This window comes from Bombina bombina, chromosome 1, assembly GCF_027579735.1.
Source record: "Bombina bombina isolate aBomBom1 chromosome 1, aBomBom1.pri, whole genome shotgun sequence".
NCBI lineage: Eukaryota > Metazoa > Chordata > Amphibia > Anura > Bombinatoridae > Bombina > Bombina bombina.
Genome location: NC_069499.1, coordinates 578,214,138 through 578,229,010, shown reverse-complemented (window position 1 = coordinate 578,229,010; position 14,873 = coordinate 578,214,138). Strand labels below are relative to the sequence as shown.

General features: G+C 39.0%; 1 protein-coding gene across 2 annotated transcripts in view; it reads left to right on the top strand.

The window, feature by feature from the left end:
- Nucleotides 1-13,455, top strand: part of MREG (melanoregulin) — a 109,234-nt gene extending 95,779 nt beyond the window's left edge. For both annotated transcript variants that reach the window (XM_053698813.1, XM_053698814.1), the window contains 2 exons: nt 9,645-9,808; nt 12,431-13,455. In XM_053698813.1, coding sequence (XP_053554788.1) covers nt 9,645-9,808; nt 12,431-12,520 — 254 coding nt within the window. In that variant the 3' untranslated portion in view covers nt 12,521-13,455. The remainder of the gene's footprint in view (nt 1-9,644; nt 9,809-12,430) is intronic.
- Nucleotides 13,456-14,873: the final 1,418 nt, after the last annotated feature.

The window sequence follows — 14,873 nt, the reverse complement described above, 5'->3', positions numbered from 1 at the left end:
TTTATTTCTTTTTTTGTGGCTACTATTTTTCCATGTTCCCATATAATACCAGGATCAATATATTTATACTACAACTTTACACTAATCTAACAAATAAAAATGCTATACAGGTAGTTTAACCCTTCTGTACATACATAATGGAATCATAGTTATATCTCAAGCTAATCTACACTTGATACTAATGCATCATTGAGGCCTCACCCAGTGAAAGAGGGACATATAAGCCTGTGGCACATTTTACAAACAAAATAATGTTAAAACATAACATCAGTACCAAAAATAAATTAAAAAGCAATTTTTACTGCACATTTTTGTAACCATATTTTAACAAAAGCTTATCTGATCATATAAAAAAAACACTTAGTACTTTACTCTAACACACCTTTCTACCCCAAAAAAAAATCGGCACAAGAAGAGTCTATTACAAATGAGGACAAATATAACCCTCTAGATACCATATTATATGTAAAAATGACAAGATACTGAGCTTTCAACGTACTTTCTTGTACCAGACAGTTCCTAGTCCAAAAAGAACGGTAGTAGAACCCAATATAAACAGAACATGAGCCCAGTATATCCTGCACAGATCACACTCTATGAGCAAGGCTGTCTAAGGTATTATAAGTTTTTATGGTATTAAATTAGCATTGAAAACAGCCACGCTTATAGAGTGTGACACTGACCTGTGCAAGGGATACTGGGCTTATGTGCTGTTAAGGGTTGAAGACAGCCTTGCTCCTAGAGTGTGATCTTTCCAATGATGAATCATGAACAAAGCCCAGGCAAGTGGCCTTTTCCTACCTTTATACTCCACAGGGTATCAGCAGGGGCCAGGCACTAAGGGCTAGATTTATTATAGCTGAGGCATACAGGGAAGCGTATACGTGCCCCTGTACGCCTCAGCTCGCCTGTGGCGGGGCGAAATTACCCGCAGGTATTTGGCATTGCACACAAGCACAATTTTGCGCTCGCGTGCAATCCTGCCCATGCCCGCGCACAGCCAATCACCCGTGGGCAGGAGCTGTCAATCTCCTCGGTCGGACTCGACCGAGGAGATTGAATTTCGCCAGCTTAGAGGTGGCGAAGAGCTTAGGGAAGCAGCAGTCTGGTGATCGCTGCTTGATAAATCACGGCGAGCAAGTTCTTCTTAGAACTTGCAGCCGTAGGGGCTTGATAAATCGAGCCCTAAGGCAGCAGTGGCAGGCATCCCTCACCTCTCCAGTTCAGGGTGAGTGCACTGTGACCACGGCAACTGTTAATCCTGCTGCTGCATGCCCCATAAGGCCATCTACTTCCCGCGCACTATGTGTGCCGCCCACCTCCCCGCCCCCTTACTAGTCACTATACCTCTGTCAGACTGTGTCCGGGTCCGTGCAGATGACGTCATCATCAGTCGGGCCTTGGTCTGACCGTCTGCTGCGGCCCTGGCCACTGGTGCCCCTCAGGTGTGTTTTATCCCTCACTCAGCCCTGATTGTACCACCACATAAAAAAAAAAAAAAAAAAAGTGTTGTTGTTTTTTTTTTAAAATAATTTTTTTCTTTTCAATGTTGTAAATTTGCGCCCCACTACAGGAGCGCACTAAGGCGACTGCGTAGTCTGCCTATATGCAAGCGCTGGCCCTGAGAATACCCCAATATGTGTTCAGCAACATCTCCTGAGTACAGTAATACCATCTATGCATAGGTTTGTTAGCTTGTTTGGGGGGGTGCAATGCCAAACCCCTGACATGTGTTTGTGATTTTTTTTCACATTTAACATATCTTCTTTGCCTATCTTCTTTTTGGGGGTCTTTTTACATACCCCCAATTTATTTGCTTGCCATGAATGTGTATATACAGTATTTGAAAAGTTGACACCCCAAGGTATTGTATATAGAGTGCTTTGATGCAACCGTTTTAGCCAAACAAATTGGAGAAAGTGTATGGTGATAATTTTTCGATTTTCATTTTTACTATCTCCCTGTCAACCGTGATCTTCTAAAATAAACCTAACACCTAACGCATGCGCAATGTCTATCTCCCTGTCAACCGCGATCTGCTAAAATAAACCTAACACCTAACGCATGCGCAATGTCTATCTACCTGTTAACCGCGATCCCCCCCCCCCCCGAAATCCCTAATAAAGTTATTAACCCCTAAACCGCCGCTCCCGGACCCCGCCGCCATCTACATAAACTAACCCCCTACTGTGAGCCCCTAAAACCGCCGCCATCTACCTTATCTATCCCCTAATTAGAACCCCTTACACCGCTGTCATCTACCTTATCTTTCCCCTAATCTGACCCCTTACACCGCCGCCACCTATATAAAAATTATTAACCCCTAATCTAATCCCCCTATACCGCCGCCAGCTATATTAATATTATTAACCCCTAATGTAAGCCCCTTACACCGCCGCCATCTCTATTAAAATGATTAACCCCTTATTTAATCTACCTACCCCGCCGCCAGCTATATTATCTATATTAACCCTAAGTATATTATAGTTAATATAGGTATTACATTATATATATTAACTATATTAACCCTAATTATATTAGGGTTAATATAGTTAATATAGTTACTATAGTATTTATATTAACTATATTAACTCTATCTAACCCTAACACCCCTAACTAAATTTATATTAAATTAATCTAATTCATTTATAAACTAAAATATTCCTATTTAAATCTAAATACTTACCTATAAAATAAACCCTAAGATAGCTACAATATAATTAATAATTACATTGTAGCTATGTTAGGGTTAATATTTATTTTACAGGTAAATTGTTAATTATTTTAAGTAGGTATAATAGCTATTAAATAGTTATTAACTATTTAATATCTAACTAGTTAAAATAATTACCCAATTACCTGTAAAATAAATCCTAACCTAAGTTACAAATACACCTACACTATCAATAAATTAAATAAACTACAAACCTCTATCTAAAAATACAATTAAATTAACTAAACTAAATTACAAAAAAAACCAAACACTAAATTACAAAAAATAAAAAAAGATTACAAGATTTTTAAGCTAATTACACCTATTCTAAGCCCCCTAATAAAATAATAAACCCCCAAAATAAAAAAAATTCCCTGCCCTATTCTAAATTAAACAAATTTCAAAGCTCTTTACCTTACCAGCCCTTAAAAGGGCCTTTTGTGGGGCATGCCCCAAAGAATTCAGCTCTTTTGCATACAAATACAATACCCCCCCCCATTACAACCCACCACCCACATACCCCTATTCTAAAACCACCCAAACCCCCCTTAAAAAAGCCTAACACTACCCCCCTGAAGATCTCCCTACCTTGTCTTCACCACACCGGGCCGAACTCCTGATCCGATCCGGGCGATGTCTTCCTCCAAGCGGCAAAGAAGAATTCTTCCTCCGGCGATGTCTTCCTCCAAGCGGCAAAGAAGAATTCTTCCTCCGGCGACGTCTTCCTCCAAGCGGCAGCAAAGTCTTCATTCTTCCGGCGGCATCTTCAATCTTCAATCTTCTTTCTTTTAAGGGCTGATCGGAACAGCCAATAGAATGCGAGCTCAATCTGATTGGCTGATTGGATCAGCCAATCGGATTGAACTTGAATCTGATTGGCTGATTCAATCAGCCAATCAGATTTTTCTAACTTAATTCCGATTGGCTGATAGAATCCTATCAGCCAATCGGAATTCGGCGGACGCCATCTTGGATGACGTCATTTAAAGGTACCTCATTCCAAGTTCAGTAGTCGTCCGGGATGGATGCTCCGCGGCGGCGGAGCGAAGAAAGAAGATTGAAGATGCCGCCGGAAGAATGAAGACTTTGCTGCCGCTTGGAGGAAGACATCGCCGGAGGAAGAATTCTTCTTTGCCGCTTGGAGGAAGACATCGTCCGGATCGGATCAGGAGTTCGGCCCGGTGTGGTGAAGACAAGGTAGGGAGATCTTCAGGGGGGTAGTGTTAGGCTTTTTTAAGGGGGGTTTGGGTGGTTTTAGAATAGGGGTATGTGGGTGGTGGGTTGTAATGGGGGGGGTATTGTATTTGTATGCAAAAGAGCTGAATTCTTTGGGGCATGCCCCACAAAAGGCCCTTTTAAGGGCTGGTAAGGTAAAGAGCTTTGAAATTTGTTTAATTTAGAATAGGGCAGGGAATTTTTTTTATTTTGGGGGTTTATTATTTTATTAGGGGGCTTAGAATAGGTGTAATTAGCTTAAAAATCTTGTAATCTTTTTTTATTTTTTGTAATTTAGTGTTTGGTTTTTTTTGTAATTTAGTTTAGTTAATTTAATTGTATTTTTAGATAGATGTTTGTAGTTTATTTAATTTATTGATAGTGTAGGTGTATTTGTAACTTAGGTTAGGATTTATTTTACAGGTAATTGGGTAATTATTTTAACTAGGTAGATATTAAATAGTTAATAACTATTTAATAGCTATTATACCTACTTAAAATAATTAACAATTTACCTGTAAAATAAATATTAACCCTAACATAGCTACAATGTAATTTTTAATTATATTGTAGCTATCTTAGGGTTTATTTTATAGGTATTTAGATTTAAATAGGAATATTTTAGTTTATAAATGAATTAGATTAATTTAATATAAATTTAGTTAGGGGTGTTAGGGTTAGATAGAGTTAATATAGTTAATATAAATACTATAGTAACTATATTAACTATATTAACCCTAATATAATTAGGGTTAATATAGTTAATATATATAATGTAATACCTATATTAACTATAATATACTTAGGGTTAATATAGATAATATAGCTGGCGGCGGGGTAGGCAGATTAAATAAGGGGTTAATCATTTTAATAGAGATGGCGGCGGTGTAAGGGTTTTACATTAGGGGTTAATAATTTTAATATAGATGGCGGCGGTGTTAGGGGCTCACTTTAGGGGGTTATAGATATAATATAGCTGGCGGCGGGGTACGGGAGCGGCGGTTTAGGGGTTAATAACTTTATTAGGTTGCGGCGGGGTACGGGAGCGGCGGTTTAGGGGTTAATAGCTTTTTTTATTGTTAGGATAGTGAGGGGGGATAGCGGATAGAGGGTTAGACGTGTCGGGCTATGTTAGGGAGGCGTGTTAGACTTGTCGGGCTATGTTAGGGAGGCGTGTTAGACAGTGCGGGTGTTTTAGACTTTAGTCAGGTTTTATAGGCGCCGGCAGTTTCTAACATGCCGCAAGTCACTGGCGACGCCAGAAATTTGTACTTGCGCAGATTTCTGGACATCGCTGGTTTGTCAGACTTACGGCACGTTAGCATCTGACGGCGACTTATATGGGATAGCTCGAGTTGCGAGCTGAAACTGCGGGCGACGCCGGTTCCCTCGCTTGCACCGCAAACTGTGGTCTATATTGGATCGTGCCCCAGGTTGTTTTCTGCAAGACCCCCCTGAGTACACCCATACCCCCCATGCATAGGTTTGACAGGGGTTTTAGTAAAAAACAGCACCAAATTTAGTACTTATAAAAAATAGAACAGTGAAATTTAAAAATCCGGCACAGTAAAATTAAAAAAAACAAAAAACAAACTCAGTAACAGTAAATGTAACCAACCCCCCCCCCAAAAAAAAAAACACAATGACAAATGAAGAAAAAATTTAAACATTTACCAGTGTGTGATACCGCTTGAAGCAGTCCCCAATGCAGATCCCAGGCTGTCCAGGCAATCAAGAAAGTAAAAGGTGGTGTCCTTTCTCTGCCCCTCTTGGTACAGATTTTTTCTGAGGATTCTGCTTCGCCGCAGTAGGGGGATTTTGAAAATAAAATGGGTAGTCCCAACTCTGTTCTCTCCCATCACCGCCCGGGGAGCAGGTGCATCTTGGTACAAAATCCCCGAAATGATCTGGAGCTGAAACTGTAAAAAAGTCAGTTTCATTTCGAAGTTTGCTTTTTTGAACAACAAAAAAGTGTTGTGGGTTGCAATCTGCATTAAGTAAATTGCAACCTTTTCATACCAGGCAGTTGTTTTCTGCATAATTAGGTAGGGCTGCAGCAGCTGATCTGCTAGATCAACCCCACCCATATGCCGGTTATAAGCCTTGATGCACATTGACTTTATTGTGCTCTCAGCTCTGCCACGTACAGAGACCTCCACAGTCCCCTCTGTGTGGATGGTGGTAAGAAGGTATACATCCTTCTTGTCTCTGTACTTAACTGTCAACAGCTCCTCTTGGTACAGAACGGAAGTCTTTCTCCTTCGTAGCCAGGTGCGTGCAAGTTGTCTTGAGAAACCTGCGTGGTTCTTTCGAATTGTACCGCAAGCTACTGTATCAAAACAATACAGTAGCTTGAAAAAAAGGATACTTGTATAAAAATTGTCTACATACAAATGGTACCCTTTGTTCATCAGGGGTAAAATCAGGTCCTAGACAATCTTGCCAATGGTTCCCATATGTTCTGGGCAGCCTGGAGGGTCAAGGTGGATATCCTTTCCCTTGTATACCCGGAAGGCCTGAGTATACCCAGTCTCGCTCTCACAGAGCTTATACACCTTTACCCCATATCTGGAGCGTTTGGAAGGAATATACTGCTTGAATCCCAGCCTTCCCTTATACTTCATCAGGAATTCATCCACGCATATATTCCTTCCAGGTGTATAAGCCTCTGCAAACCTGGTAGTAAAGTCGGTAATCAGGGGGTGGATTTTATACAGCCTGACAAACTGGGGATGCTCCTTAGGGGGGCACAGGCTGTTGTCGCTGAAGTGCATGAAATGTAGAATCATTTCATACCTCTTCCTCAACATACTCTGGGAGAAAATGGGGGTAGAGCAAATGGGGCTACTACTCCAGTAGGAGCGGATGGAGTTTTTTTTTTTTATGATGCCCATCAGCATAGTCAATGCCCAGAATTTTTTACATTCTGGCACATTGATGGGGGCCCATTGCTGCTTTGCCAAAAAAAAGTGTCAGGCTTTGCAACATGGAACTGATGGGCATACAAATTAGTTTGTGTGACAATGTTCCCCAATACATCATCACCCAGAAACGCCTCCATAAACTGTTATGGGCTAAATCCTACCACATCCACATTAATGCCAGGATTTGCAGTGAAGGGTGAGATATCTGGCCTCTGATGATGAGGCGTTACCCACTCTTCAGCAGCAATGGCAGCTATAGCAACACGGCTCCTTCTGGCAGGGGGGGCTAGCAGCCACAGATACATCACTATCAGTTGAGACTGTATCTAATGATGTATCTGAGCATATGGCAGGGTCAAAATTGGGGTCTGAGTCAGACATAGAGGTGTCTGACTCGGATGCAAGGAATGCATACGCCTCCTCAGCACTATATGTTCTCTGTGACATGATTTATTTTTATCTGTCACAGAGAAAAAAAAAATACACAAAAAAAATCAACACAAAAGTTAAAATTTAAATTAACTAAATGGCTCTGAAAAGAGCCATTGGGTGTCAAAAAAATACTAAAAAAAATTAACACTTAAAAAATGCACAGAGAGCAAAAAAGTGCTGCTGTGCTACTGCCAGTGATTCATGGTGATCACTGGCAAGCTAGGGGTTAATGGCTCTGAAAAGAACCTTTTGGGTCTTACAATTTTTAACAAATATATAAGCTAAATCTCTCTCTCCTAACAACAGATCTCTCTCTCTCTCCCACAAAAATGAGAAGAGGGAGAAAGATCCACACTGGTCAGATTCAATATTTACAAATATTGACATGATCAGACAAATGGAATATTTTATCACAATTTTTTTTTTTATTGTGGCAAGTTCAGTTTGGATGACCCTAGCCTGCCCCTATGATGAGGCAGGCTAGGGACACACCCAGAAGCCCCATGATGCACTGGGCATCACCATTAATGAAGCCACATGGGGGAGGGGGCTATATTGGGCTATTTTATTTAAAATATATATATATTTTTTTTTAAATTGTATGTATTTGTATGTTTTTTTACTAAGTGCCTCGACCCACTGAAACACTTAGCACACTTACAGAGCATCAGAAGCTTGCCTGATGGTTTCCGATGCTCTGCCTTACTGCTGGCCTCCACGTGGAGTGAAACCGGAAGTGATCGCTCCATGGGAGCGATCAAAATGGAGCCCGGCAGTCAGGAATAGTATTGCAGGATGCCTCAACATTGAGGCATTGCTGCAATACTGTTTGAGCGGCTGGAAGTGATTTTGATCACTTCTAGCGCTCAGATTACCCGAGGATGTGTTTGCAAGTCCTTGGTCATTAACTGACACCATTTGGAGGACATGCCTGACATGTTCTCGGTCGCCAAGGGGTTAATAACAATAGCTTATTTATGGTCTAAAAAGCACTAGGATTTCACAGCCCTATTTTGGTTGCATCTGCAACACTTAACTCACCACTAATGTAATGTTTGTCACAATTGTAGACAAATGCGATCTTACTAAACTAATAACAAACAAACAGTTGTACTTTTCATATTTTTATTGAAGACATGGAGTAATCATAGTACTATACTTAAAAGTATAGGGTGCACAAAAAAAGTTTCACCCCTCATGCTTTGGTTAAAATATTTAAAGGGACATGAAATCTCAAATTTTTCTTTCATGATTCAGATAGAGCATAGATTTTAAAACAACTGTGTAATTTACTTATGTTATCAAGTTGGCTTCATTCTCTTGGTATCACGTGTTGAAGGAGCAGCAATGCACTACTGGGAGTTAGCTACACACATTGGTAAGCCAATGAAAACAGGCCTATATGTGCAGCAATTACCTGGGCATGCTTTTCAACAAAGGATACTAAGATAACTAAGCAAATTAGATAATATAAGTAGAATTGTCTTCTCTAGCTGAATCATAAAAGGAAAAATGTGGATTACATGACAATTACATTTGCAAGAACGTTTGTGAACCCTTTGGAATTACCTGGATTTCTGCATTGATTACATTGATTGATGTGGTCTAATCTAAGCTAATAACACAAACAGTTATAATTTTTATTGAAGACATTGAGAAATCATTCACAGTGCAGGATGGAAAAAGTAAGTGAACCTTTGTATATAAACTTTTAGATCCTCTTTAGCAGCAACAATCTCCACCAAATGTTTCCTATAGCTGCTTATAAGACTTCCATCCTCTAAATCTATTTGAGTTAATCAATATTTCTGAGCTGTATTGTCACAGTATTTCAGCCAAGCTTTACTTGATTTACTTGTGTGAGTTGGGTCACTATATTGTTTTGTCACCCAACCTCTCTTAAGCTTGAGGTGATGACCAATCAATGCAGAAATCCAGTTAACTCCAAAGGGTTCACAAACTTTTTCTTGTAGCTTTACATGTAATTCACACCCCACGCTATTGATTGCTCTCTATTTGTAATCTAGCCCTAACATGTGGAACATGAAACTTACAGAGGAGGAAACCTCACACCAGCTGGCTTCTAAATACCCTCAGAATTTCATGGGAAATTCCACATAAACTTTTATGTCTGATTTGTTATTCCTTTCCAAAATAGAAAATTAATTTCCCATTATGTAAAACTGGAGTAATGCTTGCAAATGAGGGGAAAAATAAAATTCTGTTTTAATTCAACAAACATCAAAAGCTATTCATTCTGTCCACATTGTGGGTACAAATACATGTTTATGTTATTTTGGAGCTTAAATGAATCCGTGTCACTGACTCAATACAGTATCCACACTTTCCCTTGTCCCTAGGGTTCCAGAAAGAGGCAGAGTCCCTACTATCTGTGACAAAACAAAGTACCATCAGTAATCCACAAAACATGAAGAGAGCCATGGAGGTGCTCCTGCTGCTCACTGATAATACAAGCATCTTCCCAGCTGGATGGGACTTATCAGAGAGATACCTTTACATTACGGTAAATAGCTTCTTTCTGTTTAAATAAATCTTTTATTTGCTGTAGTATTTATTTCCCATATAAATGTTTAATTATGCTAAGTAATAAACTTTGTAATGTACTTTCAATATATATGTTGCCTGTTTTTACTGTAAATTGTGATTCTTCCTCTGATGGGTGAACTTTGACCCATGATGCTTAATCAGTCCAGTGACTCATTTATATCTGTCCATAACTAACCACAGCAAGGGAGATGAGAGAAATAATATTCAACCAGATTTTCATAGGGAATGTCCATGGGCTGCCAAATTAGCTAACAAAATGAATTTTATGATTTAGTTAGGGCCTGCAATTTTAAACAACTTTCCAATCTACTTTTATCATCAGATATTCTTTATTTTCTTGGTATTCTTTGTTGAAGGCTAAATCCTAGGTAGGCTCATTGGCTGTTTTCTATGTCCTTCAAGGTCAATTGTTATCTCAGTGCATTTTATTAGCTTTTTACATATATATATGGCACAGATTAAATAGCACTGTCTAGCTTACACTGTGGAGTTATGCACGAGTCAGCAGTAATTGGCTAAAATGCAAGTTTGTAAGGGGGAAGTCTGCAGAGGCTTCATTACAAGGTAATCACAGAGGTAAAAAGTGTATTAATATCAAAGTCTTGGTTATGCAAAACTAGGGAACTGGTAATAAAGGGATTTTCAAGTAGACTGACCCTTTAAGAATATAATTGCATAATCTCCAAATGCTCAATAAAAAGACAATTCAATAGCACTCTGAATTTCAAATTTTCTAAGAAATTTCAAAGATTGTTTTTATTTCCCTGCCCACTGTATCATGTGACTGCCATCACCCAATTGCTGACTGAAATACGTATACACTGTGAACTATTGCACATGCTGTATAGGGAACTATAGACAAAACTATAATAATGGAGGTAAACTAGAAAAATTTTAAAACTACATACTCTATCTGAATCATGATAGTTTAATTTTAACTTCGGTGTCCCTTTTAATTAATGATATACACTGGCGTCAGTAAGGGGGTGCGTGCCGCACCCGGGTAACACCCTCCAGGGGGTGACGCCACCAGAATGTTTTTTTTTTTTTTTTTTTAAATTGTATTGAAATTCAAAGAAATACAATGTAGAGATGCATAGATTTTTTTTATTAGAGGGGCCAGCATTTGTGAACATTAGTGGGACTGGGGAAGTTGTAGACACTTAATTATTTTGCCCCTTGAGCCAGCGCTGCAATTTCCACAACTAGTTTTCCTGGCTGCTTTTGCTTGTTTGTACTTTGCTCCTCCCCTGCCCAATTTCACTATGAATGTTGTGGGCGTGCCGTGGGGCTTGCGAAAGTTGCGCTGCTAGCCTAATTCTGCCTGCCTAGCTGTGCTCACTGCTCAGTGACGTGTAGAGCAGTGGAGTCACTCATTGCTGTGCTGTCTCTCTAAACGGGAACCGGGAAATCGTGAGGGGGATGCCTGGCACTTGACCGCATGACTGTCTGACAATGTCTCTAAAGTGAAAGAGCCACGTATGATGCCCACCAGACCGGTACGGTTACGGTTCACTAAGTGCACATTGAAGAGGTAGGAGGGGAGGATGGGCGGGCGGGGGTCTGGGGGTGGGCAGAGTGCAGAGGTGATCGGACATAAGAAGCGGTAGGCACGCGGCCCGGGGCTGTGCACTAACAGACTTGGAACAGAGTTTGCGTGCCTAAACCTTTTCTTTAGTGATTTATTTTTAGAGTGTTCTGTTTATCTTTCATTTGATGCACTGCTGAGCCAGGGAGCAGCTCTAGGCATGAGCTTTATAATTAAAGGGACACTGTACCCAAAAATTTTATTTCGTGATTCAGATTGAGCATGACTTTTTAAGCAACTTTCTAATTTACTCCTATTATCAAATTTTCTTCATTCTCTTGGTATCTTTATTTTAAATGCAAGAATATAAGTTTAGATGCCGGCCCATTTTTGGTGACCAACCTGGGTTGTCCTTGCTGATTGGTGGATAAATTCATCCACCAATAAAATAGTGCTGTCCAGAGTGCTGACACCAAAAAAAGCTTAGATGCCTTCTTTTTCAAATAATGATAGCAAGAGAACGAAGAAAAATTGATAATAGGAGTAAGTTAGAAAGTTGCTTAAATTGCATGCTCTTTCTGAATTAGAAAAGAAAAAATTTGGGTTCAGTGTATCTTTAATGCAGTGCAGTTTACATATTTTGTATGTGTGTGTGTCTGAGTGTTTTTGTGTGTGTCTGAGTGTTTTTGTGTGTGTGCGTCTGAGTGTGTTTTTGAGTGTGTGTGTGCATCTGAGTGTGTTTTTGAGTGTGTGTGTGCATCTGAGTGTGTTTTTGAGTGTGTTTTTGAGTGTGTGTGTGCATCTGAGTGTGTTTTTGAGTGTGTGTGTGCATCTGAGTGTGTTTTTGAGTGTGTCTGAGTGTTTGTATGTGTGTGTGCCTGTGTATTTGTGTTTGTGTGTGTCTGCTTTCTGGGGGGAGGGGGGGGGGGTGACACCATAACTTACTGCACCGGGTGACACCGACCCTAGTGACGCCACTGATGATATATACTATGCATTTTTTTTTTGTACCAATCATGTGAAATCATATGCTTTTGATTTTTTTTACAGGACCGTCTTGTATGTCTGGATGCTGTAGATGACTTCTTGAAAATTGCCTGTAAGAAATACCCAAAAATGTGTGTGGAAACAAAACAGTGAGGATCTTTTCTTTAAATACTTCCATAACACCACAAATGTTGTTTCTTTTTCTTCTATTGGGCAGTATTAACTTCCCCTAAATGCAGACAAGAGCCTTGTTCTTCCTTTTCATCTCAGTTGCTCCATTGTAACTTAGAACAACAATCCCACATAAAGAAATGTGACTGCAAAAGAACCTACATCAAACATGGCGCAAGTGGTATTTCTGGTGAAGACCCATGTATTTAGTGATCTATGCTATCCATTTCCAACCAATGTCCTTCTTGGCTCTAGAAGACACCTTCATAAAAACTACTTCTGGTTAGCAGTTGTTCCACGCAACCAAAGCCTCAAAACCCAAGATCTTAAATGTGAAGACGCTGCCTTAATCCTTCCAACTGCTTTAACCAATCCCAGTGAGACTGGGTGTTTAAAATTCGGACTCCTAAACAAGTGGATTTCCTTTTAACACAGCTTCAGAATGTCAGGACTTAATCACCCATATCACCATTATTATTCTACTATGTTGAGAAACTACAAGTAATGGACCTGAAACAATATGTTCAATGTTTTTTGGGGGTTTAATGTCCCAGTTAGACTCCCAACATATCAGTATGATAACAACCTGGAGCAAAGGAGATAACGTTACAACTACTTTTGTCTTTGGGAATAAAATTCAATGTTTAGCTCAGCATGTGCCAAAAAAAGCAGAGATACTATGCTGCATTCATTTGTAAAATTATTTAATCTCCAGTTGACTTGCTCTGTTTTTTATTATTGTTTTGTCAATGCGCAGTTCAACTAATATTGATGGTTTTTAATGTAAAAATGTAATTTTTGACTGTCATTAGAGATTATTGAAATAAGACCTCTAGTGGCAGACTTGAATATGACTCGTAAATTTGTATGACTGTTGTCAATTGGTGACCTTATTTAAAATGATTAGATTTACTGACTTTTATTGTGTTTTTTTAATTGCAGGGTTTTTTTGAGTGCTGACATATGTATTGTTTTTATGCCTAATTCATAAAAAAAAACTTTAACACACACTTATTTAATTTCTAGAAAGTGAGCAAAAGTAAGCAAAATGCATAATTTATGGTAGTCACAAATATCTTGACATATTACTGACACCTAGTGGGCAATTTTAAAATCAAATGTTTTTGCAAATATTAGACGTGCATGGACAAAAAAAAAATGTTTTATCTGAAAGATTAGTTTCAGATTTTCCTCAGTCCATTTAAAGGGACAGTCAACACTAGAATTTTTGTTGTTTTAAAAGATAGATAATCCCTTAATTACCAATTCCCCAGTTTTGCATAACAAACGCAGTTATAATTATACACGTTTTACCTCTGTAATTACCTTGTATCTAAGCCTCAAAAGACTGCCCCCTTATTTCAGTTCTTTTGACAGACTTGCATTTAGCCAATCAGAGCTGTCTCCATGGTAAATTCACGTGCATGAGCTCAATGTTATCTATATGAAACATGTGAACTAACGCCCTCTAGTGGTGAAAAACTTTTAAAATGCATTTAGACTAGAGGCAGCCTTCAAGGTCTAAGAAATTAGCATATGAACCTCCTAGGTTTAGCTTTAAACTAAGAATACCAAGAGAACAAGTTGTTTAAAAAGACATGCCCTATTTGAAACATGAAAGTTTTTTTTGGACTTGACTGTCCCTTTAAGCATAATTTAATTATACGGCCATTTTGGTTAATGAGAATATAAGTTAAAGAAATGTGTTCTTAATGAAATGCGTTCACTGTTATTTCCAATGATGTGAATAGAAAACTAATTTTAACTAAAGACTTACATTATTTTTAATTATTGGCATTCTACAATGTATCTTTCAATCTTAACGGAACATATAAGAACTGGAATAATTTTTAGATTACAGTGAATCCAAAGAATAAAATGAAATTGAAATCATGTTATAATAAAGAATCCCCACCTTTTTCTGATGCCCTTCCCATTTCCCCTCTGTCAACCTATACCAAAGGCCACCTCCAAGGGAAAGAACAAAGATGTGCCACAACTTTATTGGACACAGCAGCTACCTTTTTCCTAAGAATCTCGCATTGACTGCTGAGCACCACATAGCAGGGAGGGTATTAAAGGGACAGTATACACCAATTTTCATACAACTGCATGTAATAGACACAAGACAGAAGATTATGCACAGATACTGATAAAAAAAATTCAGTATAAAACCTATTAAAAACTTACTTAGAAGCTCCCAGTTTAGCACTGTTGATGAGGTTAGTCTGGGACACTCAGTGAAAGGGGCTAGGAAAGCAGGAAGAGCAGACACTCCCCCTATCCCCCCCTGCATATAAAAAGACCCATTAGACTAACAGGAGCCAGAAGACAT